This window comes from Cololabis saira, chromosome 6 (assembly GCF_033807715.1).
Source record: "Cololabis saira isolate AMF1-May2022 chromosome 6, fColSai1.1, whole genome shotgun sequence".
NCBI lineage: Eukaryota > Metazoa > Chordata > Actinopteri > Beloniformes > Belonidae > Cololabis > Cololabis saira.
In genome coordinates, this window is record NC_084592.1 from 38,184,796 (window position 1) to 38,210,098 (window position 25,303).

Sequence of the window (25,303 nt, forward strand, 5' to 3'; positions counted from 1 at the left end):
CCTTTGCATTATGCGTAATGTTACCGTTGTGACCCATCAGAGCAACGAACAATAGACTGATTTGACTGGCTCTCCATGAATTTTGATCATAGTTAATGAGCTCCAACGGATGGTAGCTTGACAAAGCAAAGCAAATTTGCCAGCGGTACATCTAGATTTCTATGCTGTCTCATTCATTGGACTCTTGATAGGAAGCAGCTTCACCTGGACAGCAAAAGTTGGTGGAGTAATGGTGTAATGATAGTATAACTCATTATACCCGGGAACTCCTGGTACAGGGGGAAAATGTCATCTAAGAAACATAAGCCTGAGATCAGGCAGTGTGTAAAGGTTAAGGAGGAATTTTATTAGAAAGTTTTGTCACTTTTTCTCGAGTGAAGAGCAGGTGTTTAACTGTTGAGCTGAACTGAAGCAGAGCAGGAGCTTAAATAATGGAGGTGGAATGTGGAGAGTCACATGTTGGTGTGTTTTCATCACTGATCAGCTGATTACAAACGTGTGGGTTTTTTTCATCACTTTGTTCTCACTCACTCACTCACTCACTCGCATTGAATTGTTGACAACTAGCTATATTGTTTTAGATAGTGAGTTGTTTGATTACTGCTCAAAAAGTCAATCATTAGTTTTTAGTTATTTAATATCTCTCTAACTGAGGAATGTCTTTTATTCCTTTTTTTTCACAGCATGATGAGTGACGTCCGACTAGCTTCAGCTCCTCCCTCTGTCTCCAAGCTCATGGGTTCACCAACAGGATGCAGTTCCCATGGTAACGAGCCTCCAGCCTTTGTTTTGCCTCCCCGCAACGTCCGGGTCGCCCTGGGAGGAGATGCTCGGCTGGAGGGGAAGGTGGGACTTGTCTCTGTTATCCACAGGCTACTTCAGCAGTGTTTACATCCCTGAAATGTTTAAAACGGGTTTAAAACAGGACAGTAAACGTTGGAAGCACGACAGTGTGACTGTGAGGTGGTTTGGTGGAGGCAAACAAACCATTTTTATCATCTTTGTTCAAGCTCAAGCTGTTCCTGAGATGTGGCCTTGCACAAACACCCAGAGCAGCTGTTTCTCAAGAAGTCACAAACAGGCTTAAAACGGTTATAATTCACAAAAATGAATACATTTGGTGACATGTTTTATTGCTTGTTTCCTCAAAAGACCTTGTCGGAGAAAGTTTCTAGACCAGGGGTCGGCAACCCAAAATGTTGAAAGAGCCATATTGGACCAAAAACACAAAAAACAAATATGTCTGGAGCCGCAAAAAATTAAAAGTCTTGTATGTATAAGCCTTAGAATGAAGGCAACACATGCTGCATGTTTCTATATCAGTTAGAACTGGGGGGAGATTTTTTTTTCATTATGCACACGAAAAAAGTCGAAATTTTGAGGAAAAAAAGTCAAAATGTCGATATTAATGTTGAAGTACAATTTCGAGAAAAAAGTCCAAATGTCGAGGAAATAGTAGAAATTTTGTGAAAAAAGTTGAAATGTCGAGATTAAAAAGGAAAGGAAAAGGGAGAAAAAAAGAAGAAAAAATAAAAAAGAAGAAAAAAGAAAAAAAGAAGAAAAAAGAAAAGAAAAAAAGGAAAAAAGAGAAAAAAGTTAAAAAAGAAGAAGAAAAAAAAAGAAGAAAAAAAGGAAAAAAAAGGTCAAACATTTTTGAAAAAGCTCCAGGAGCCACTAGGGCAGCGCTAAAGAGCCGCATGCGGCTCTGGAGCCGCGGGTTGCCGACCCCTGTTCTAGACCAAACTAGAAGTTTCTAGGTTTTCATTTCTTGAATTCAAAGAGATGTGCGCTCTAAAAGTGAACGTTTACGTCAGGATTGATCAGGTGACGGATCTTTGAAGAAAACTCCTTTTCTTTGTCCAACAAAAGTATTGAGTTGTTTTTTTTCAGTATGTTGAGGGTCGTTATCCATCTGGGCTGTGAAGCTCCGTCCATCAGTTGTGTAGCGTTTGAGCATCAACCCGTACATCCCAGAATTCATCTACACACCTGTTCAGACTCAGGACCACTGACAGATGTGTGTGGACCATAATGACATGCTGGTGGTGATCCAGTCATGGAGAGCAACATCTAAATCGTCTAAAACGTGCAGGATCAGGGTTGAAGAACTTTGGTCCACATAGTTCTGTCATTAGTCACACATTCAAACACCAGTGGGACCGTTCCACTAGCAGCCGACCAAGCCTGTATCATGATTCTTGATGACTGATGCATCTTTGTTTCATCTGTCCAAACAATCTGATCCCAGAACATGGGGGGGTTCTTGAGATGACTTCTGGGGAAGTCTACTCTCAGGTGCCTTTTGATCGTAGATGTTGTGAATAAGAACCTTACCTGGTCGGTAGGGCTGTTCGATTAATCGATTTTAAATCGTAATCGCGATTATGTAATTAGAACGATGTAAAAACGTGAAACTCGTAAAATCGATTTTTCACTTTTTTTTTTTTTTTTTTTTTAATTGGAAATATAACTTACTGTATGTTTGCAAGTGCTGATTTGCTGATTTTTTTTTCAGAGATAAAACTTTATATTTTATTATATTTTTTAAAACTTTTTCAACTTATTTTACAGAGTTTTGCACTTTATTCATTCATTTTGGGGCAAATGTTCAATAAAAAAACAGCATATTTGAAATCATTTCTTTGCCTTTTGTCAATTCACAAAATAATCGTAATCGTAATCGAAAATCGGATTTTGAGAGAAAAAAATCGAGATTTTATTTTTGGGCAAAATCGAACAGCCCTACTGGTCGGTTAACTTCTTTTACTTATTTATCCAAATACGTGGAAGTACTTTGATTGAAATGTAGGTACTTCCTAAACGGTAAATGCCAAAGTGGTAAAAAACTCTTTATTTAGATCTTGACAGTTTCAAAAAGTCATAAAAACTCTTGTTGTTTTCCAAATGCCTCTGGATCTGACTGTAGGCGTGTCATTTTCAGGGGGAACCTGAGAAATACATTTCTTTAAATACTCTTTAAAGAGGCATTTATTATTTGCTGGAAGGTACTTTTTAAGAGTTTTGACACTTTTTAAGTGAAAACAAGCCAGTTTATCATCAAAATCCTGATCGTGCAGACGAAGAGCCCAGAGAAGGTCAGTGGGGTGGAAGTGACTCTGAGCAGCATCGGCTCAGGAGTATAATCAGTGCTGACTCTGAGAGGACGTGAGCACGGAGGGATTCACATTTCTTCAGTCTTGTGACCCGCAGCTTCTTCAACGAGCACGCTGGTTACAGATAATTTTAAATTTTTCTTTAATCTTCTTTCAGCACGCAAGCGCTCACTGTATTTGTCAAATCATCTTTTTTTCTGCAGCTGTTTTGAGTTTGACCTTTTTTTTTTTTAAATTCTCAAAGACAATCAGCTCACATGATTGACAGCAGGTTTCACTCCTGCCTCAGAACCACCGGTGAGAAGAGTGTTGGCGCTGATTATTCCAGCAGCGCCTGAATGCACCATCTGTCCGTGAACATGATGGATGGAGCTGCAAGGTTTCACGGTATTCGAGCTGGAAGTCATCAAAGAGTGGACACATCTGTCTACCATATGCTACACGCATGCACAGATGCACACAGACTGCATGTGTCACGGTTCTGGGCGGGTTCTGTTGCTCTATGACCAAAGGACCTCTGGGTTCTGCAGCTTTCACGGATCTGTGAAGCTGTTTTCTGAGGTGGACCTGAGCACACCTGAGCCAGCTGCAGGTGTTGTGCATCCTCACTGACATACCTGGTGAAACTGACCCGGAAACTGCTGTTAAACCCTTCTCCTTGTCTCTCAGGTGCGAGGTCATCCGGACCCCCAGGTCACATGGTACAGAGACGGCACGGCTCTGACTGGTGGCGAGCGCTACATTGTGGAACGAGGAGGGCGGGGCACCTTCAGCCTAGTCGTGGGCGGAGTCAGAGAGGAGGACCTCGGCCGTTACACCTGTCAGGCGACCAATCAGGCAGCAAGCCGGCAGGTTACCGTGGAGATCGTTCTGGACGGTAGGAATCTCCGCAGCACTGAAATGACTGACAGATGTTCGATTTTAACCTGAAAAATCTTTTATTAAAGCCGCAAACGCTGACATCAGAACTTGAGGAGTCGGAGCCGTCCAAAACCTTCACATGAACAAGTCCTCCCTCAGTCTGCTCTCCTCGTCATGGAGCTGCTTTTAGTGCCAGGGTTTACTGCCCCATAAACGGCTCAGCGGGAGCTTCCTGTTTGTTAAACACAACCAGACCCGGTTTCAGTCGAACACGTCCAACATCGCCTCACTCTGTAAACCTGAAAACAACACAACTGGTTTACAACGACCCAGATTCCTGGAACGGTCCCAGCTTTTCATCGAAGGCTTCCCGCTCACCTTTAAACGAGCTTCTTCAGCAGTACACTGTAAAACAACCAAATGTTGATTGTAAAGAGAGAGGTTTAATCAGTTTCTTTTCAGATTTTCACTAAAAAGACCAGTGATGTATTCTTCTAACTCAGGGGTCGGCAACCCAAAATGTTGAAAGAGCCATATTGGACCAAAAACACAAAAAACAAATATGTCTGGAGCCGCAAAAAAATGAAAAGTCTTGCATAAGCCTTAGAATGAAAGCAAATGGCGAAAGGCGAAATGTCGAGAAAAAAGTCGAAATGTTGAGAAAAAAGTCGAAATGTCGAGAAAAAAGTCGAAATGTCGAGGAAATAGTCAAAATGTCGAGATTAATGTTGAAGTACAATCTCGAGAAAAAAGTCGAAATGTTGAGAAAAAAGTCGAAATGTCGAGGAAATAGTCAAAATGTCGAGATTAATGTTGAAGTAGAATTTTGAGAAAAAAGTCGAAATGTCGCGAAAAAAGTCGAAATGTCGAGAAAAAAGTCGAAATGTCGAGATTAAAAAGGAAAGGAAAAAGGAAGAAAAAAAGAGAAAAAAGGAAAAAAGAAAAAAAAGAAGAAAAAAAGGAGAAAAAAAGAGAAAAAAATAAGAAAAAACATACAGTAAGTTATATTTCCGGCTCTGGAGCCGCGGGTTGCCGACCCCTGTTCTAACCGAAGCACTCATCCAATGATCAGTTTCTTTTGCTGCCATCGAGTCAGACAGGCCGTCTCTCAGCTCCATCATCTGGATGACCGTGTTTTGTTCAGACAGCTGCAGATTCAGTTTGTTGAAATCTCGGTGACTCAGGTTAATCTTGCGACAGTGAAACACCCAAAGAGGCTTCCTGTCTGCAGAAGGAATACTTTTATTTTGTAACCTGGAGGAAAATTACTTTACTGGTAAATATGAATGACTACAGCTTGGAGGCCCATTAGTTTAACCTGTGACGTCACCTGTGATTATTATTTGATTATTATTTATTATTTTTCTGAAGTGCTTGTGAAGACTTGTTGTAAATGGGCTGAACAAAGACCTGGGCAGCTGGCTGGAACACACCCGTCTTATGTCAGTCGTATGTAGCCATGTTCGCTTGACTGAGTAAGCTTATGCTAACCGATAATTCTATTGTTATTACATTACGTTTTTTTTTTGCGTTGTTAATTTAACAATAGGGCTGTTCGATTAATCGATTTTAAATCATAATCGCGATTATGTAATTAGAACGATGTTAAAACGTGAAAATCGTAAAATCGATTTTTCACTTTTTTTTAATTAAAAAAAATATATATATATATTATTTATTTTTTTTTTATTTTTTTTTTTACCTTTTCTGCACACATATTAATGATTGATACCATATTAATGATTGATGGAAATACCTCTCAATACCTGCGACAAGTGCCCCATCGGAGAGGCTCTTTAGTGTAGGAGGGGGCGTTGTAACATGCCACCGGGCATCCCTCAAGCCTAACGCCGTAGACCGGCTCGTGTTCCTTGCAAAAAACTTGCAAACTTGCAAATGTGAATAGCAAATGTAATGACTGACATTACACACCTCTACCTCCTTCATGGGTTGCATTATTATTTAGCATGCAAAGACCCAGTTTAGTTTAATTAGAAAATGTCTTGTTTTATTTAATTGGAAATATAACTTACTGTATGTTTGCAAGTGCTGATTTGCTGATTTTTTTTTTTCAGAGATAAAACTTTATATTTTATTATATTTTTTTCAACTTATTTTACAGAGTTTTGCACTTTATTCATTCATTTTTGGTTTAATAAGAGCAAAGTTTGCACTTAAAGCCCAATGGGGCAAATGTTCAATAAAAAAACAGCATATTTGAAATCATTTCTTTGCCTTTTGTCAATTCACAAAATAATCGTAATCGTAATCGAAAATCGGATTTTGAGAGAAAAAAATCGAGATTTTATTTTTGGGCAAAATCGAACAGCCCTATTTAACAACCTCTGAAACGAGTGCTGCCAGAGCTGAAATGAGGACCAGCAGAGCTCCGGGGGGACCTGGATCCTGGATCCATCAGTCGGTAGGAGCTGCAGAGCTCCTGTTTCAAATGTCATTTCAGTGGCATAAACAGAAATGACTGCATTTACTCTCTGCTCGTTTAGCACAAACGGCCTCCCCTTCCAGACCAACCCACAGCCAGTCACGGTGGTCTGTTACTAAAATGAACAAGAAAACACATTTTCTTTCAAATATGCACGACTAGGCTTTCTGAAGTCTTTATTATCTCAGAATTCAATTCAAAGTCAATAGCAAAACAGATGACGGCTAGCCATAGCCATAGCTAGTGTCCGCAGCTAAGCAGAAGTCCACACCCCTAAAGCCTGATTTATGCTTTAGGGAATGCCGTCGTGTACTTTTTGAAGGTTGACGTTAAGTGCATCGTGAAGTACTATAAGGCGTCGAGTTTTGGAAGTGATATGTGGAACTGATCAGAGTGGAACAGCGAATGCTTTTATTGTAAAAGTAGAGAGGTCTTAGGTGGACAAGGTGGTCAGTACGGCCTTGGAGTCTGGAAGAACAGACTGACGCATGAAATGATGCAGTACAGTGGACCAATCGCAGCCTTTTTACGGTTTGGGTTACGTAGTCAGAAAATTTTAGAGGTGGACCCTTGCAGAGGCTCTGCGTCATGACGGCGTCGACTTGACAGAGACATAAATCTGGCTTAATTATACATAAAGTTTTTGCTTGATATAATTGGACCTGATTTGCCACACACAAATAAAATAAATTCCACCATGTAAAGTTGTTAAAGATGTGGAATCTTGCTATGGAGACCAAAAACTCATATTGAAACAGGCTTTAAACATAAGAATTTAACCCTTTAAGCCCAGCACACGCCACATCAGTGCATTCACAGCTTTTCACATGTATTTTAAGTCCTTAAATGACAAGACAGAGTCAGCATGAACATGCTTCACAACTGAGTGTATTATTTTGATTCTCTCTTACGAAATCATGCTCAAAGGGCTGGTGTGTCGGTCCAACTCATATTTCAAAATGTTTTCCAAAGGAATGTTCAAAGTATCTTTGTGGAAAAGCATGAGATCATGAAGCTGGGTCCAAATAAAACAGACCTGAATGACATACAACTTCCACACTGTTCAGCCTGGTTTGTCTTCGTGTTCATTTAAGTTTGTTATAAAAGCCAAACGTCTTCTCTCTTATGGTCTTTCACCTGCAGAGAATTCTGGGAAGAAATCCATGGTCCCATCACGGATGAGAATGGGGTGAGTACCTGAAGCTGATCCTCGGCTCAGAGAAGCATCAGAACTGATACACATCTACACAGCAGGGGGCTGCCGTCTTCCTGCCACGTAGCACTAGCTGGTAGATGTGACAGGACTCCGTTTCCCATGGTTCTAGGTGTCGCACTGAGGTCCCGGCGGTGGAGAGCAGGCCCAGCATTTGGGCTGAGAGTCCACCGAAATTTGTCAACAAACCGAGCCGAGTGTTCGCCAGACTGGGACAGAACGGGAAGTTCTCCGCCAAAGCCACGGGACGGCCGCAGCCGCAGGTCACATGGTACAAGGTGTGTGCAGCTGAACTAACGGCAGATACGGTAGACAGACGCAGAGCAACAGTCGGGTCGGATGTTTAGGAGATGAAGAGAGAAGAGAAGCTAGATCCAGAGGGTTTGTATAGAGGAGGCATGGTGAGTACGATGGTAGAAGACTGCTGGACGAGCTGGAAGAGGATGTCCAGGATGGTGACAGAGGACGGGCCAGAAGAAAGTGTAAGATAAAGACAGATCTGCTGTGCTGACCACTAGTGATGCACCGATTGTTCGGTAACCGAAATTGTTCGGCCGAAAATGGCAAAAAAACACTTTCGGTGTTCGGTGGAATGAGTGGGGAAAAAAACCGAACAATTAATAAGGCCGTTGTAAAATAAGGAAATAGACTGGCCGCTCCGTCCCGTAACGTTGCGCACCACATAAATCGTTGGCCGACCAAAAACTAACCCCATAAGAATTTTACCTAACATTCACCAGCAGGTGGAACCAAAACAACATAATGCTGGGAAATTAATTTTTTTAAATTTTTTTATGTTCAATAAATATTTTCTACCTTGTAATTTTGTAAAAAAAAAATTCTTTGAAAAGCATGCCTAAATCAAATTTATTTGATTTATGCAATGGTGAAAAAATTGAAAAAGTGAAAAGTGAAAAAACTGCTGAAGAACCATGTTCGGTATTGTTCGGTATTCGGCCAAGTGTTTATTATTATTTTCGGTTTCGGTTTCGGCCACAAATTTTCATTTCGGTGCATCACTACTGACCACAAAAGAGAAACCCAAAAGAAGTTTCTCACTTCTTCTGTCATAACTTTCAGTCTCTTTGTCAACTTTGCTAAGACGTCCACTGAGTTAGTTCCATCTTCTAGCCATCGTTGAAGGTCACTGTTGAAGTGTGACGAAGCCATTAAATGACACCTGATAGCAGAAGACGCTTCCTAATAAAACATATTCCTTAAAATGGAATTTAACTGATATTTTCTTATGTTTCAGCAGCTTTTTTCGTTAATTTCACCTTCGAGGCCTTTTGTTAAATGGCAACAATAAAAGGCTTTAAAAAAAGCTCAGTTTTGATCATATTTCAGAACAATCTTAATAAAATAACTTGACAGTTAATTTCTCTTCTGTTTTTTCTTGTTGTAAACGTTAACTGTTGTTATTGGCACCAAATTAAACAATAATCAACCAGCATCACAAGAACAACACGCATTAAGCAGCTTCTCCCCCAAGTTTCTAAAACCTTGGTTTTTATTGGATGTAGACATTAGTTTAAATTTGATACATTACAGAGAAAGGAAAAAGGCTTAATTTAAGAAACCTAAAATCAGCTATGATCCATAATTCCTTCATGAGGAGGCAACTTTTCAATCTGAAAACTTTCACTTACAGACAAAGTAGCGCTCACATCATGACAAAAAGTTAAATAAGTGAAAAATTAAGTAGAAGTCTTCTGTTTCTTTTGCTCTTTATCTCAGGGGGAAGCTGAGCTTCTGTCCTGTGGGCGCGTCCATGTGTTTGAGCTCTCTGGCCGTCACTTCCTGGAGATAAAGGAAGTGGCCGCAGAAGACGCGGGAAGTTACACTTGCTCCGTCACCAACAGCGCTGGAACGGCCACGGCCGCCGCCGAGCTCATAGTGCAGGGTGAGAACCAATCACTTTGTCTGTAAAGCTGGGAGGTGCTCAGGAATGTACTGGAGTACTCCCCTGATCAGCCGTACCAATTATTTTCCTCTTCAAGATGAAAAATTAGTTTCTCTGGGTTCAACTCTGGTTTCCAGAAGGTAGTACCAGCGGACACGGAAGAAACTCCCCCTAGACGCCATTGGATAGACGTCCAATCAATCAGAGCAGCAAAGCATGTGAGATGGACAGAGTATTAACCGGATGAGTATCAACTAAAGAAGTGATTTGGCTTTATTTACATGCTGATTGGTGCCTTACTGGTTGACGACAAATTGTCCTACAAATATAACCCTCGCCCATCGGCCATCGGCCATCTTTATGTTTTGGGGTATTGAAATGAGACAAGTTGGTCTGTCAGACCTAAAGCTGGATGTCATAAGTGTGGAACGCGTATCCTTTGCTCTAAATAGAATAAGACACATCAGTGATTGTTAAGTGTTACAGCTGTGGCATTTATTCTGCGTCTACCTGTTTCTCTCCGCAGGAGTTCCTGAGGTCTCATCTTGGTGAGTTCTTACAGTCGTCTATCTTCAACATGTCAGAAATCAGTGGGTGTTGTTTAACACTTTGATCCGACTGTTGCAGCATACTTTCCACTGCAAACCCACACCAGTCAGTACTATGCTCTAACTATCTGTCCGTCTGCTAAATCGAAAATTTACAGATTACCACAGAACCATAAACATGATTTAACACGTCTCAAATTAACCTTATGATGTCTCTTCTGCAACAGCGTCCAGCCAGCTGAGGACCCCCGTTCCAGACACCAGAACCTGACAACAAGCAGAGGTGTTTCCAGTGTTTCCAGTGTTTCCAGTGCTCCCAGTGCTCCCAGTACTCCCAGCTCCAAGGCAGGGTTGCCCAGAGTGAAGGAGCTGCAACCTGAACCCCCCACTGCCTGGAGGAGCAGACAGCCTCTACAGCACCCTCATGTGGCTGGGAACAGTACTGCTTCTCCGGTGACTGAAATATGTTGTTGTTTTTGTTATAATTGTTATAAGTGTTGTTGTTCGTAATAGTAATAAGCTTTCTGATAAATGACATTTTATATATTTACAGTGTGAAATATACTTAACTAAAGTAATTGTAAAATTATTGTCTCTGTATGTAATCTAATGCTTATTGTTACTATTGAATTATCACATGAAAATAAAAACGTAAGTAATTAAAGCATTTGCTGGCTGAAGAACTAAACTAAGTGAGAAGTAATTTTTTTCATTAACACCATCTGTTATTAATGTATTAATTTCACTGTGATAGAAACATTTATCTGTCTTTTTACAGGTGCAGTCGGTCCGTCCTGATCCAGTCCAGAAGACCACCGCTGCTTCAGACAGAAACCGGTCAGAATCAAGTCAAAGGTTCAAGTTGAGGGATAATGTTGGCGGATGACGCTGTAGTTGAATTTAACTGAAGTTACTTTAACCGATGTTAATTTAGCTGAAAGTACCTTGTTGAAGTAAAAGGACATTAGCTGTTTTCAAATTAGCTGAAGCTGAGGAAATTTAGCAGGTATGGTTACTAAGATTAAGATATCTTAGCTGGTGTAACCTAAGCTACTTTAACATTTGGTGTTATTAAAATATCTAATGTTCAGAAATGTTGCCTGGTCGCAGTTACATTTAAGGAACTTTAGCTGAAGTTACATTAACTGATGTTAAGCTGTGTTAGCTGTTGTAAAATTAGCTAAATTAGTTTCATTAGCAAAAGTTAAGTTAGCTGCTGTGAAGTTGGCTGCTCTTACATAAGCTGATGTAACATATACTGTTGTAACGTTAGCTGCTGTTACATCAGCTACTCTTGGCAGCTGAAGTTGTTTGCTGTAGTAACGTTGATGCTGTCCTCAGATATGTGGGTCATTCTTCCAAACCGGTGCAATTTAGACATTGACATTCTCAAATTTTTTACCCAAATGTATTAATATTCTGAATACTTCACAACTTTAAGAACATATTAAAGTTGTAGAAAATCATATTTTCCCACCTCAGGTTGCAAATCGTAATCATTTTTGGTCATTATTGTGGGATGTGGGCACTATTTGGCCTCAACTCCGTTATGGACACTATGGAATTGGTCTGAACTCTAATAAAACATATTATTGTAATTAAAACATAATTTTTCTATGAATCAGATGTCCCTCACTCTAATTCAATAATTGAGAACATAAAAAATGCTGACAATATCACACATTTGCTCTTCCTCCACCTGAAATAGCATTTTTTTTAACCAAGGGCCTCCTGGACTTTGAGTTAAAGTTGTTTTAACTTCAGAATGTGAGTCAAAAAATTATATTTGTATGATCTTCTAAACATTTCAGACAACCTCCAACCATCAATAGATGATGTTTTCATAAACAATGATAAATAATTGATAAAAAATGTATACGTGTGACAGAGTTGAGCCTTGTGTGACGGAGTTGAAAATCGTAACGGAGTTGAGGAAACAAACAAAGCTTACCATACCAATCTTTTTTAAACTGTCAAATCTACCCTCAGATTTTCTATACAGTCTGTCCAGAAAATGTAAGTCTCTAGGCCATTCCAGCCAGAAGTTATGACGGTTTAAACACTTATGCTCAACTCCGTCACATTCAAACATGTAACGGAGTTGAGTGTGACGGAGTTGGATTTTTTCCTCAAGATGACCGCTGCTCCCCACATGGTGGGTAACAAAGGAGCACATGGCATGCATGAAATTAAGGTATAATATGTATACTTACAATGACAGATATAAATTTGAAAAAACAATACCTCTCTATCTTTTTTTCATGTAACTGAGTTGAGTTGTTATGATTGACGACCACAGTATCACAGTATAGATCACTGAAATAAGTTATGAAAGAGCACACTTAAATTTTGTCTGAAGTCTGTTGTCTGAAGACTTGTATGATGCAACTTCCTGTTTGTGATTTCATATGGACTGGTCCAATTTTCGGGGAAGGGGAGGGGGGTAATGATTTGTGGGACGGAGTTGAGCGAATACTAGGGGACGGGACTAAGTACTGTGATTTTACTGAAAAATCATAAATATATTTTGAACAAAAATATTGCAAACAAAAAAGCACAGACAGATGCATATTTTGATGTGGTCATTTATGTTCTTTATCTCCATTATATTGTCCATATCACAAGTACACTTTCATGGAAGGCTATTGGGGACATGAAAAAATAGGTGGTGTCAGCTGGAAAAAAGACACGTAATTTCTGATAGAAACTTAGTATTTATATATGTTTTATACTGTATTAAAGGGGACATCTTTGTGCATAAGGAGAGATGCTAAACATAGATTTTGGTGAAAGATTGGATAAAATACACTTATAAACATCAATGGGACAGGAAATGCACCGGTTTGGAAGAATGACCCATGTAAACCTAAACGTAGGGCTGGGCGATATGGACCAAAAGTCATATCTCGATATTCTCTAGCTGAATGGCGATACTCGATATATATCGATATTTTTTCTGTGCCATAATTGGGGTTTCCCCCAAAGCATTATAGCATAGCATCTCTGTTAGCTTCATTTTTTTCTGAGGCAAACCCTTAAAAAAACAGTCAGTTTTAATACAAAGCCTCGTGCCAAATGTCACACAGGTTCCTTTATTAACAGAGGTCTGCACAATATCAAAATGTATAAAACAAATGAAATAAAAATAAACTGCCTGCATATATAGAATAAAAATGCTTCTTGAATAAAATAAAACAAATATCCCTTTCCTGCATAACAATTAAATTAAAATACACTGTTTAATTAATACAATGTAGACAGTAACAGGCAGACTTTTCCACTGAGGTTGACAGTTGTGCAAACAACAAAACATTTGTGCAAATCTCAAATAAAACATTCAAGTCAATTTGTCACAAAATAAGCTATATCAAAATCATAATTGTTTTTTTTTTTTTTTTTTTTTTTTTTTAATAATCGATATAAACGATATTGTCTCGTACCATATTGCGTTTGAAAATATATCGATATATATTAAAATCTCGATATATCGCCCAGCCCTACCTAAACGTTATCACCCTGTGCACCAGCACTCATTCATGTAGATTGAGAGGGCACCAGAGTGAGCTTTCTTTCTGAAGTCTGTTATCATTTCCTTTTGTTATATTGGTGTTCCCTTGTTTTCTGAACACCAATCCAACGGTCTCCATAGCTCCTCCCTGCATACGGAGTCATCCACCTCTGAAACCGGCCCAGTGATGGTGGTGTCTTCTCTCTAATAATGGAGTTGGATGAGTTAGCAGTCATAAGTATTCAGAGAACAGAGGAGAGGGCTCAGTACTCAACCTTGTGGGACGTCTTTGCTGAAAGTGATGGAGGAGATGTGTGAACCAATCCTGACTCCAAACCTAAAGAAGAGCGTTAGCGCCTCAGGCTCCAGTCAGGCCGATGTTTGGTTTATTGATTACAGTATGTGAACTCTTGTCATGGTGGCTGATGAGTTAGTTGCCAAGTTAGTTCATATTATTAGGGCCTGAAGGCCCTATTGTATCTGTAGGATTTTCTTTTTTTTTTTCTCGTGGAATGGTTTGACATAAAGACTCGTGGGTGGTGTCATCGGACTCGGTTTTGGGTCCTTGAACATAATTGGTGCAAATTATCCCCGCCCCTTCATCTGATTGGTCGATATATGATAGTCCCTATTTTCTGCCATAACTTTTGAATGGTTTGACATAGAGAGTCATGGCTGGTGTCATTTGACTCGATATTGAGTACTTGACCTTCATTGGCATGAATTAGCCCCGCCCCTTCTTCTGATTGGTCAATATCTGATAGTTCCTACTTTCTGCCATAACTTTTGAATGGTTTGAGAGAGTCGTGGCTGGTGTCATCCGCTAAATGTCCAGGCCTGAACAATCTACATGCAAGTCATACAAGCGCTTCCACTGCAGCACGCCTGAACATGCACAAGGGTGTGAGGGCCCGTTCATCGCTGCTTGCAGCTTTAATTTTGTCATTGTTATTACACCACCTAGCTTTTCAGTTTATGTCCATGTTTAGCAGTAAGGAGCTTCAGACAGGGAGCTGTAAATTAATATATTTAACACACTTAAAGCATCACATCTTTTGGATGTTTTCTTGAAATGTGGCCTTTCTGTCTTTGAAGTGTGTTTGACACGTCAGACGGGATGGTGTGTGTTTCAGGGCTGTGAGGAGAACCACATCGGGGTCTGGTCTGCGGTTCGAAGCTGTTCCTCTGGACCAGGAGGCCACCGAAGGAGCGCAGGTCACCTTCACCTGCCAAGGTCACCAACTCTTTTAACTAATCCTGTCAATCACTCTCCAGTGCTACTTCCATAAGCAGTAGTGAGCACATTTAATCATTCAGAGATGTTTTTGTACCCCTCGCTATTTACCGTCTCATTTATTTGGCCAAAAAAGTTGGTTGGGTATAGATTCATAAATATACATAAACTTTTATCTTGGTGGTGACAGTTTGAACCCAAGTCTATATCATATACCGTATTTTCTGGACTATAAGCCGCACCTGTATATAAGCCGCATCCGCTCTATTTTTTAAAAAATAATAAAAAAAAAGATATACAAGCCGCACCTGTATATAAGCCGCATTCACTCTATTTAAAAAAAAAGATATGCAAGCCGCAGATATTTGTGTTGTTAGATTAGATATTTACTACATGTACACAAGGATTTTGAACTGTAAATGATGTACATGTTTGTACCTAAATAGATCCTTTCCTAACAGTGTCTTTTAACACGGCAGCAACTTTGCTGATTAAAACGGGACAGAACCAAGAGAAAATAACCGGTATTTATTTATCTATTTATCTGTTTGAAATCTGCTTCTACTTCTATCTGCGAAAGAAGAAGTAGCGTATTCTTCTTTGCATTTATTTTGTCTTAGTTTTGATTTTAATTCCGGTTAGAGCGTCCTGAGCGGTGGAAGAAAAATCCACAGAATAGCCACACCTTTGTATAAGCCGCATGGTTGAAAACCTATGAAAAAAGTAGCGGTTTATAGTCCAGAAAATACGGTATTCTATAAATGTGATATATACCGTCTGTAAGATGATCTGGACGTTAGATAACAATCTATGCGATTGTTTATGGATTTTCCATATGATCCACATCTTTTACTGATTTTAAAAATGTAAAAAATAACAACCTCAGCACGACTAGAGCACTGAAGTCATCTTTCGCCTCCCCACAGTCTCCTCTGATGCCGTTGCCACGGTTACCTGGCTGAGAGAGGGCGCACCTGTGAGAACAGGAGCAGGTGTGGAGCAGAGACGGGATGGGAGCCGTCTGAACCTCACCGTGGAGAGAGTGAGACAGGTGGACCAGGGGACGTACAGATGCCAGCTGACCACTGCTGACGGACTGACTGTTGAGTCTGCAATGTGGACGCTCCGTGTCCAGTGTAAGACCCCTGTCCGTTCCTCCCTGTCTGTCCCTCCTTGACCGTCCCTCCATTCACAGTAACAGCCTTCCATCTGTCTTTGCATCTCCTCAGGTGCGTCCAGACCTCCAGTGTTCCCCAGCTTGCTGCAGGGCTGCAGTGTAGCGGACGGTCAGACCATCAGCCTGCAGGTCCCTGTGGATGGAAAACCTGCTCCGACCGTCTCCTGGCTGCTCAACGGTCAGTGAGTTTCAATGCAGGAATGAAACTTCCTGGTTCTTTTAACTTCATCCACATTTTGTTTTGATTGCTGGCATTTATTTATTTAGTTTGATCAACAAAAACTGAGTTCTGGTGACTTCACCACCACAGTCAGGTATTTGCAGTATTTGCAGCCCAGATGTTGCAAAACTAATGGGACCAACTTCTCTGTCTTTAAACTTTGCTTCGTATCAGAAGGTTCTGAGTTTAACCTGCAGCTGAGCCTGATATTAAACTTAGCCGCAATATCACAAGAACAGGTTTAGATGATCAGTAGTTGAACTGGCTGGAAGACGAACATAAGCTACAACTTTGATATTTTAGAAAATGAATGCATTTATTACTGTGCTATTTTGTTACATTTTGACTTCGCAAATTGTTGAGTTTGGTAAGAAATATTTAAGGCGTGACGCCTTTAGTCAGGATGGTGCTTGAATGAGTGCATTTCTTTTAACCGGCGTCCGGGCGGAAACCCCAACACTCTTTCAGTCGTTTGTCAAATACGATGAAGGACCCGGTAGGATTCACTAACTTAGCAAACTACCAGGCCCTGCCAACTGTGAGGGCTCCCAACTGACGGTTATACAGTCATGAAAGAAGAAGAATTAAAAGATGAGAGACAATAAAAAGAAGGAAACTGAGGAAGAAATTAAGTATGAGATCAGCATGGGTGGAGCTGAGATGGTTGCTGTCTTCTGTTTGCTGTTCTTGCAGAAATGGTGATGGTGGTGAATGAGAAGGATGCAAACTCCTCATATCATGACCTGACAATTTTTTTGGGCGGCGTCGGAGGGGGTCACGTTAAAGTACCTAACTCTGCAGATACATCTCTTGGTTGGTCGTCATAGAGACACACACAAGCAATAAAGTCACCTTTAAAACTACACGAGAACTCTGCTAATGTAAACCCACCTGATAACAGTGAGGTCCACTTCAATGTAAACTATTGCTGCATCTCTTTGTCCTTACTGGACATGCCCATCAGGTGCTGGTGATGAGACACCCCCGGTCCTGACGGGGACGCCTGCTAACTACAGTCCGTACATTCATTACATGAAAGGGCATTTTGCTACAAACACGTATTCAGTTCTCATTCAAAACTGTGTTGATTCATGTTGTTTTGGTCCCTAACAAAAGTTTACGCTCATTATCATCTAGAAATAGACGTAGGGTGATGTAACGCTGGAACTTTCCTTTCAGTTACTCAGACGGATGAGACATGAACATCCTGTTTCCATCTCTGACATCCTGTTAAAAACTGCTGCTGGACCTGACTGTGCTGGCAGCGGGCCAACCGTCTTCATAAGTTTTGATGCAGTTCCACGACGGACAGACTGACTTGCTTTTCTTCATTGACCTCCATGTTAAAATGTCCACTTGAGACCAGGAATAAACGTATTTACTGTACAGTTCGGTTCAAAACTTCAATTGTTTGTTTTCACATCCGTGACGACTCTGAGGGGGCTGATGTTTTTTGTACCACCCCAGGAGAGTTTATATCGAGCATTACATTTATTTCTGTGCTACTACACTAAGCGGAGTAATCAGCCGCTTTTACGAACCCGGCATCGACTTAACGCGATGATCATTTTTGATTTTCGCAGTCGAGTCGACACATTAAATGGTGTATCACATCTGACAGAACACATTTCATCGGGGTTCGGCTGGAGCAGCTAGGAGCAAAGCTAACTTTGATTGACATGCAGTAGGCGTGTTCCCGTTGGCTCGCTGAGCAACATGGCTGCTCTCCGTACGAAGCTTCAAAACCGGGTTACGTGACTGAAAGCTCCGTCTATTGTTTACACTGTTAAGCCATTGTTTTGTAATGGTCATAATGAATAAATAATCCTCCTTATTAAATGTATATATTTTTTTCTATTGGTACTTGATTTACAGACAGTAATCGGTTTGGGGAGTAATGAGTCAGTCTGTCAGACGAGTGGTTAGATAGAGAGTGCTACGACCACAAACCAGCTACGAAGAGGCAATGTCCATGCGCTCCGTTGTTTACTTTTTTTCGCAAGCCTGATACCGACTCGGAATCAGGGACCTGGCTGAATGCATTGAATCTAAAAAAAACACCCCGCAACATTTTTGTCTGTTCGCATCACTTTGTTGACAAAAAACCAACAAAGGATAATCCTTTCTCTGAGTTGTGGTTGGGATACAATCGCTCTCCCCCAGCCAAAGAGGAGTAAACTCACCCGGCGGATCCGCTGCCTCCCCCCAGAGAAAGAAACACTTGAATCTGAGGGTAAGTTCAGCAACTTTAGCTATGAAGCTGACAATCCTGTTAATTATGAAGAAGTTGTCATACACTAACATTGCTACTGGTATTTTGGTAAGGCAGTTGATGGTTTCGGAGATGGGACAAACAATGCCCACCATAGCTACAATAATTGTGTGTGCGTGTGCGTGTGTGTGTGTGTGTGTGCGTGTGCGTGTGCGTGTGCGTGTGCGTGTGCGTGTGCCTGCGTGTGTTAGTCTACATCATAAATACATTGCAATGTAGCAGGCTGTTGTGATGATTGTGTGCCCACCATAGCTACATCATTAATAGATCATAAATTAATCATCATTAATAATCCTTCCATAGGATTGCAGCTGAATGGGAACACGATCTCCCTGGTCCAGCAACACACGAACATCTCGCAGTTTTGACTTCTCCAGCTTCAGTTACAGCACCCAAGCATTATGCCACGCATTGTTCAAACACTGGCTAGGCTCTACATTTGCTTTCAAATAAACAAAACGATCATGTTTGTATGACATGACACAACCGACTTTGTTGCTGTGCAGATATTGATATTTGAGGGTTTCAGATTGTCCATTGCTTTTCCATCTATTGCCATGGATTGCACGAAGTAGGAGCAAATCTTCCTGTCCGTTCTGCTGGGCCGTGTCGTCATGTTAACCTCCCAGTTCTGCACTGAATTCGGGTGGGGGAGAGTAACGCCATCTCCAGTCAAAGTAGTAGAACTACTGTGTTCCCATGGCAAAAACATAGTTGTCGACATTAAAAGCTCACGAGCAGCGAGTCTTTGCTTTAGGCTAGTATCCACGCCGCTGTGTTTACACCGGTAGACGCTGCGCAAACCACTCCCGGCGGAAATGAAATATATTGTGTAGGGTAATGGCGGCGCCCAGGTCTTGGCGCGTAAAACTTGTCTATACACAGCGATACAACTGCGTGTCTTAACCCAGATTTGGGTTCTTTCTTTCTTTGTAACACTTCTTTTGCCATGTTTGTTTATGTGCTTCTTCACAATGATCACTAGCTCTTGAAGTAAAGTTACTTTTTGGCAGACTTGCCAAACATTGAATCATCACCCCGGCAATCAATATAATATGGTATCAGGATTAACACTTGTGAATTACACCTCCAGGAGCCATCTACAACCTACCTGAAGATCATGGAAGATGCGTCTCTCCAAATATGCAGTGAAGTATTTTATGACTCCTTGGTACCAAATCATAGGCGCCGAATTATGTTTTTGCTGGTGGGTGCTGAATGTCATGTAGTGTAGTGTAGCAATTCAGCAACGTAGATTTAACAGCGGTAACGGACATGAACGCCGCACGCACACACACACAGACACACACAAATAATAATCAAATTCTAAACAAATTCGGGTGTTCATCTGAGGAAAAAGGAGGCTATTTTTCTATAGTTCATAACCAAGATCATTCTTTCTTCCATCTTGATCGTTTCTAATCTACAACAGTAGAATTTAATTTTTTTTTAATTTCACCGTGCGCCCTGTGACGGCATCTGGGCGGTGTCCAATAGGAGAGAAGGTGGAGGGAGAAAAAAAAGTTGCAGCTTGTAGATCAGAGACGATCAACATGGAAGAAAGAATAATCTTGGCTGTGAGTCTGTGAGGACCTGTGGGATGAGACTGCAGGACTATCGGGACATCAATAAAAAGGGACAAAAGTGGAGAGAAATCTCCCAGAATTTGGACACACCTGGTGTGTTTAAAAGTGGTAGAAATGTGATATACTTTTGCTCTTTTAACAATAAAATGTTAATTTAAAATAAAATATAGCATTTCCATGCTTCATCTGGGGATCAATTGAATCATTGATCAATATATGGTTATGAAAAGACCACGTGTCAATACTTTTGCAAACTGAAGCACTACAGGTCCGCTAAAATGACTGACATGAGCTAAAAAAAACAACATAGTTCAGAAAGGTTTTTTAATAAAATATGATTCAGCCTGACCTGGCCATCATGGAGCTCCCGAACGAGCCTTTATTCCCCCAAATCCTGTCTTCATGAGGATTTCATGGACCCATCCCCTCCTTGCTGCTGCTGCTCGTCTCCTCCTCCTCAGAAGAAGAACTAAAGCCAGGGCTTTTCTTTGAATCAGGGACACATGCATTTTGCAAACCGAGCTGTACGTCCAAATGAGTGGGAAAACGGCGCCAGACCGGAAAAACTTTTTTTCAGTCGCCAAGCAACTTGCAACAAATGTGTACACAGGTGTATGCGCGCAGGCTCTGCGTCACTCAGACCCTGCGCTCTTGCGCAGCGGCAGTACATACACTTGAATGGGAAAGCCGGCGGCGGCTGTGCGCCCTTTATTTGAAAACCGCTTTAGCCAATCAGTGATTGTTGACATGGGGGCTCCCCTACTCGGCTCTCCCCGTGGGTGCTCGGCCATCTCCGTGGGTGCTCGGGCCCCGAAGCACCCACGGTTCCGGCGCCTATGTACCAAATAAAGCAAAGCAAACCGATTTATCTTCATTTTCCTCTTTCAAAGCTTTTCAAGGATGGCCACAGCAGATCGTTGAGTTCCACATATTGATTTTAGGGTTATCATCAGATGCCCTTCCTGGAGTGTGGGCTCGATACAGCCAATTACCCCTCCCACTGTGACATGAAGTGGTTTATGGGGCGAGATGCACCTCACTTTTTTTGTTAAAGAAATTACTTAAACTCTCTCCTTTTCTTTTTTTTAACCTTTAGTTGACTTGACAGTTTTTTGAGGGTCAAGATGACCTTCACCTGCCTGTCTAACAATAAGGGTTAAATAGACACGTGAGGTGTTTAAAGTCACATTAACTATAACTGTCAGCCAAGTTAACCTCAGAGAAATCGTCTCATTTATGAGACAGACTGCGATGAACCGAGGCCTCCAGCAGGGGGCAGTGGACACTCGTCTCGCAGATGACCCTGCAGGACAAAAACCAGCGGACAGGAAGTGGGAGCTCCGAGCTGTCAGTCAAACCGCTGATCTGCTCCTCCCGTCTGCTGTGGGATGCCATCCGTCCATCCTGATTTTTGAACATGCGCATTCCTGTCGAACAGGAAACACCAGACAGAAGCAACAGACACACAGAGGCTGAAAAAAGTCACTTTAAAATAAGCAAAACTTTCCTGAAGCTCAGCAGAAACGCTGAGCTGCTGCAGAGTTTTTAACTTTTCACACAGTTTTCGTTTGACTTCCGTCAGTCAACTGCAGTGTTTACAAAGTAGAATAACATTTCCACTGCAATAATAATTCTCCTGATTATCTCCAAAGATTTGTTGACTTTTGCGAGCAGCTGCAATGTTTTTGTGTTGGATAACAGCACAACATGCGTGTGTTTTTGAGAGCTGAAGTACAAAAATAAATGGAGATAAAGTCTAGTAAACTGACTCAGAACGAAGCAGCCGAGGCTCCGGTGTTAACCAGTAGGAAATTCTTTTTTTTTTAAAACAGCTTAAAGTCCTGATTAAGTTTGGAGTCATCCGCTGGAAGGGCAAGCTCTGCACTGTAAAACATCACACCAGAGCTCAGTTAAATTAACATCTTACATCACCATGAAAAACTGATTTCATAAAAATAGGCTTTCAGTCTGATTTAAGAATACAATTTAAAGCTTCTTAAACAAAAGGTTATAGTGAACCAAACTGTCAAATTAGTGAATTAAATCCTGTATGTCGAGCAGTGATCAAGTGAGATTTTACAAGAACAAGGCCACAACTTTACAGAAGCTGTAGTTTTAAACTGGATGGATGGATGGATGGATGGATGGATGGATGGATGGATGGATGGATGGATGGATGGATATTTGATAGCTGAGCCAGGATTGATGGGTGGATGAATGCAGGAAGCACTAAAAAGAAACTGATTCCCTTCCTTTCGTGTTCCCGGGGCCTCTCGGGTCAGTGAGCCTGAAGGTTTCACCGTTATTGGTCTAAAACATTCATGCTGCTTTGTTCAGTCATCTTTGCAGCTTCAGTGCTTCACATCCTGTATCTAATCTTAGCGGCACGCCTGCCGGTTTCTCATACCAGAAAACGGCTGCTCGTGTTCTCTGGAGTCCGTGACGGATCCAGAAGTCCTGACAATAAATGTGAATACAGAAGTTATTTGGCAGAAAAAGAAAAAAGTGTAGCCAGAGATGAAACAACGGGCAGTGTTTTACAGCGACGTCTCACCGTACGGTCCAACAGATCCACCACGAGAGCTGGAAACCATATAAAGACAAAACATGCTGCTGCAGTGAGCGCACACACACACACCGACGCTCAGAACCAGCAAGGCCGACCCAACAAGGGCATGCACGTCGAGTCCAGGGAGAGCGCTGGAGCTGGGCTCCATCACGAAGAAGGGACTCCTCCCCTACAGCATCCCACAGCTGAGCTCAGAACCAGAGGAGTGGATGGAGATTCACAGATCCACGGGCCTCAAACCCGCAGATTTAGAGCAGAGGGAGATAATTGCTCTGCAGGAGGAAATGCAGTGGCTGGTTTCGGTCATTTCAGTAGAAACATGATCACCAGCTGCTTGTCTGAGGTCGGGTTCAGAGGTTCGAGGACCAACATTTTACACTCGGTCTGCATGAAAAAAAAACCTCATCATCTGTGAGATTTACAGGCTACAAATCTTGATTTATGTCAGAAACCTTTAATCTGCCTTTGAGACGTTTTCCTCTTGTCCCTGGAAACTGTCAGATTTTCTACAGCTTTATTTATGGGGTTAATATTACAAGCTGGTATGACTGAAAAGGAGCAGGTTGAAATAATAGAAATATATTTATGGGAACCTTCAAAACACAGTTGCATCAAGCGTCACAGAAGAAGCAAACTTATGGCAGGTTCTCTTGCAGCGACAACGTCCTCTATGGATTAGAATGAATATTATTGAGGGAAAAAGTGGGACACAAGCACTCGTTAAATTTGTGGGTGATGTCTAGGGATGGGCGGTATGGACTAAAAAATGTATCACGATAATTTCTGGCATTTATCCCGATAACGATAAAAATTGCGATAAAAAAAATACCAATTCAACTCCATCTTTGTAACTATAAATCTATCTCGCTCTCAGATCCGCCATGTTTGTTACACAAAAACGTCATCAATGGGAATTTATCCTTCTTTCTTTCTTTCTTTCTTTCTTTCTTTCTTTCTTTCTTTCTTTCTTTCTTTCTTTCTTTCTTTCTTTCTTTCTTTCTTTCTTTCTTTCTTTCTTTCTTTCTTTCTTTCTTTCTTTCTTTCTTTCTTTCTTTCTTTCTTTCTTTCTTTCTTTCTTTCTTTCTTTCTTTCTTTCTTTCTTTCTTTCTTTCAGGCTCATTTCCTTCCTACCTTCCTTCCTTCCTTCCTTACTTCTTTCCTTCCTTCCTCCTGCTCTCTCCTTCATTCTTCCCTTCCTCTTTTCTCCCTTCCTTCCTTCCTTCCTTCCTTCCTTCCTTCCTTCCTTCCTTCCTTCCTTCCTTCCTTCCTTCCTTCCTTCACGTACGTTGTGCGTGGATTTAACACAGAACGATAAATCAGCTTTACACAAAAACGTCATCAACAGGAATTTATCGTTTTTACCGCGAGATGACAAATTCTTACCGTGAGGAATTTTTTTGACGGTATATCGTGAACGGTAAAATATCACCCATTCCTAGTGATGTCACAGGGAGGTTGTCCAGTTTGTCTTATACAGAAATATGTGTTTGCAAATGGTTATTGGGGTTGTGTATAAGGTTGTGGGACAATAAACCCACATCAAAATGAAATCAATCATCCTAACCGATCAAGAACAATCTCATGGGCCTGTTATGAGTTAGTGAGAAGACGAGATGTTGAAGACTGTACGTTGGCTGATATGGTCCTTGGTGATGTGGTTTTGGACCGCCAGCTATGCTTTTCTGTCGTTGTGACGACGTTCTGCTTCAGTATCTGGTACCAGAACGTCCTGCTGGACTGCTCCAACAATCTTTTTACATTTACATGAAACTTTTGGCTTTAGACAGTATTTTTATTTTTATAAGACTTAGCATTTACATAATCTTATTTCTAGCCCTCCCCCCTCACCTGTTACCAATAATCAGCTGTTTATAAAATCTCCCAGAATGCCTTTACCGATATATTCTATAAAGTTACTCTTTGCTTATATCTTTTTATTTACCGTATTTTCTGGACTATAAGCCGCTACTTTTTTCATAGGTTTTGAACCGTGCGGCTTATACAAAGGTGCGGCTATTCTGTGGATTTTTCTTCCACCACTCGGGCGCTCTAACCGAAATTAGAATCAAAACTAAGACAAAATAAATGCAAAGAAGAATACGCTACTTCTTCTTTAGCAGATAGAAGTAGGTAGAAGCAGATTTCAAAGAGAAAATAGATAAATAAATACCGGTTATTTTCTCTTGGTTCTGTCCCGTTTTAATCAGCAAAGTTGCTGCCGTGTTAAAAGACAATGTTAGGAAAGGATCTATTTAGGTACAAACATGTACATCATTTACAGTTCAAAATCCTTCTGTACATGTAGTAAATATCTAATCTAACAACATAAATATCTCCGGCTTGCATATCTTTTTTTTTTTTTAAATAGAGCGGATGCGGCTTATATACAGGTGCGGCTTATAGTCCAGAAAATACTGTATTTATTTTGTTGCATGTATTGCTGCAGTTTCTGGTTCTGTTCATATTTTGCTCTGGAGCAGGTCTGTGAACACTGAAACTCCTTCATGAGTCTGTTTTATAAATAAATGTAATTTTAAAACTGTTGAAGATGTTTTTGTTTAAAAAGGTCTTTAGAAATGGATTTAATGTGCAGAGGACGTGTTTGCTCGTGTAATTATCTTTAGAAATACTTCTGCAGCAGCTCCTCGCTGGTCGT

At 41.0% G+C, this 25,303-nt stretch overlaps 1 protein-coding gene across 1 annotated transcript in view; it reads left to right on the top strand.

The window, feature by feature from the left end:
* Positions 1-25,303, top strand: part of mylka (myosin, light chain kinase a) — a 94,547-nt gene that overhangs the window by 12,762 nt on the left and 56,482 nt on the right. Inside the window, exons 2-13 of the mRNA XM_061722951.1 lie at positions 684-846; positions 3,783-3,990; positions 7,561-7,606; positions 7,743-7,908; positions 9,368-9,533; positions 10,060-10,081; positions 10,161-10,187; positions 10,309-10,534; positions 10,860-10,918; positions 14,723-14,823; positions 15,750-15,959; positions 16,053-16,178. Coding sequence (XP_061578935.1) covers positions 685-846; positions 3,783-3,990; positions 7,561-7,606; positions 7,743-7,908; positions 9,368-9,533; positions 10,060-10,081; positions 10,161-10,187; positions 10,309-10,534; positions 10,860-10,918; positions 14,723-14,823; positions 15,750-15,959; positions 16,053-16,178 — 1,519 coding nt within the window. The 5' untranslated portion in view covers position 684. The remainder of the gene's footprint in view (positions 1-683; positions 847-3,782; positions 3,991-7,560; positions 7,607-7,742; positions 7,909-9,367; positions 9,534-10,059; positions 10,082-10,160; positions 10,188-10,308; positions 10,535-10,859; positions 10,919-14,722; positions 14,824-15,749; positions 15,960-16,052; positions 16,179-25,303) is intronic.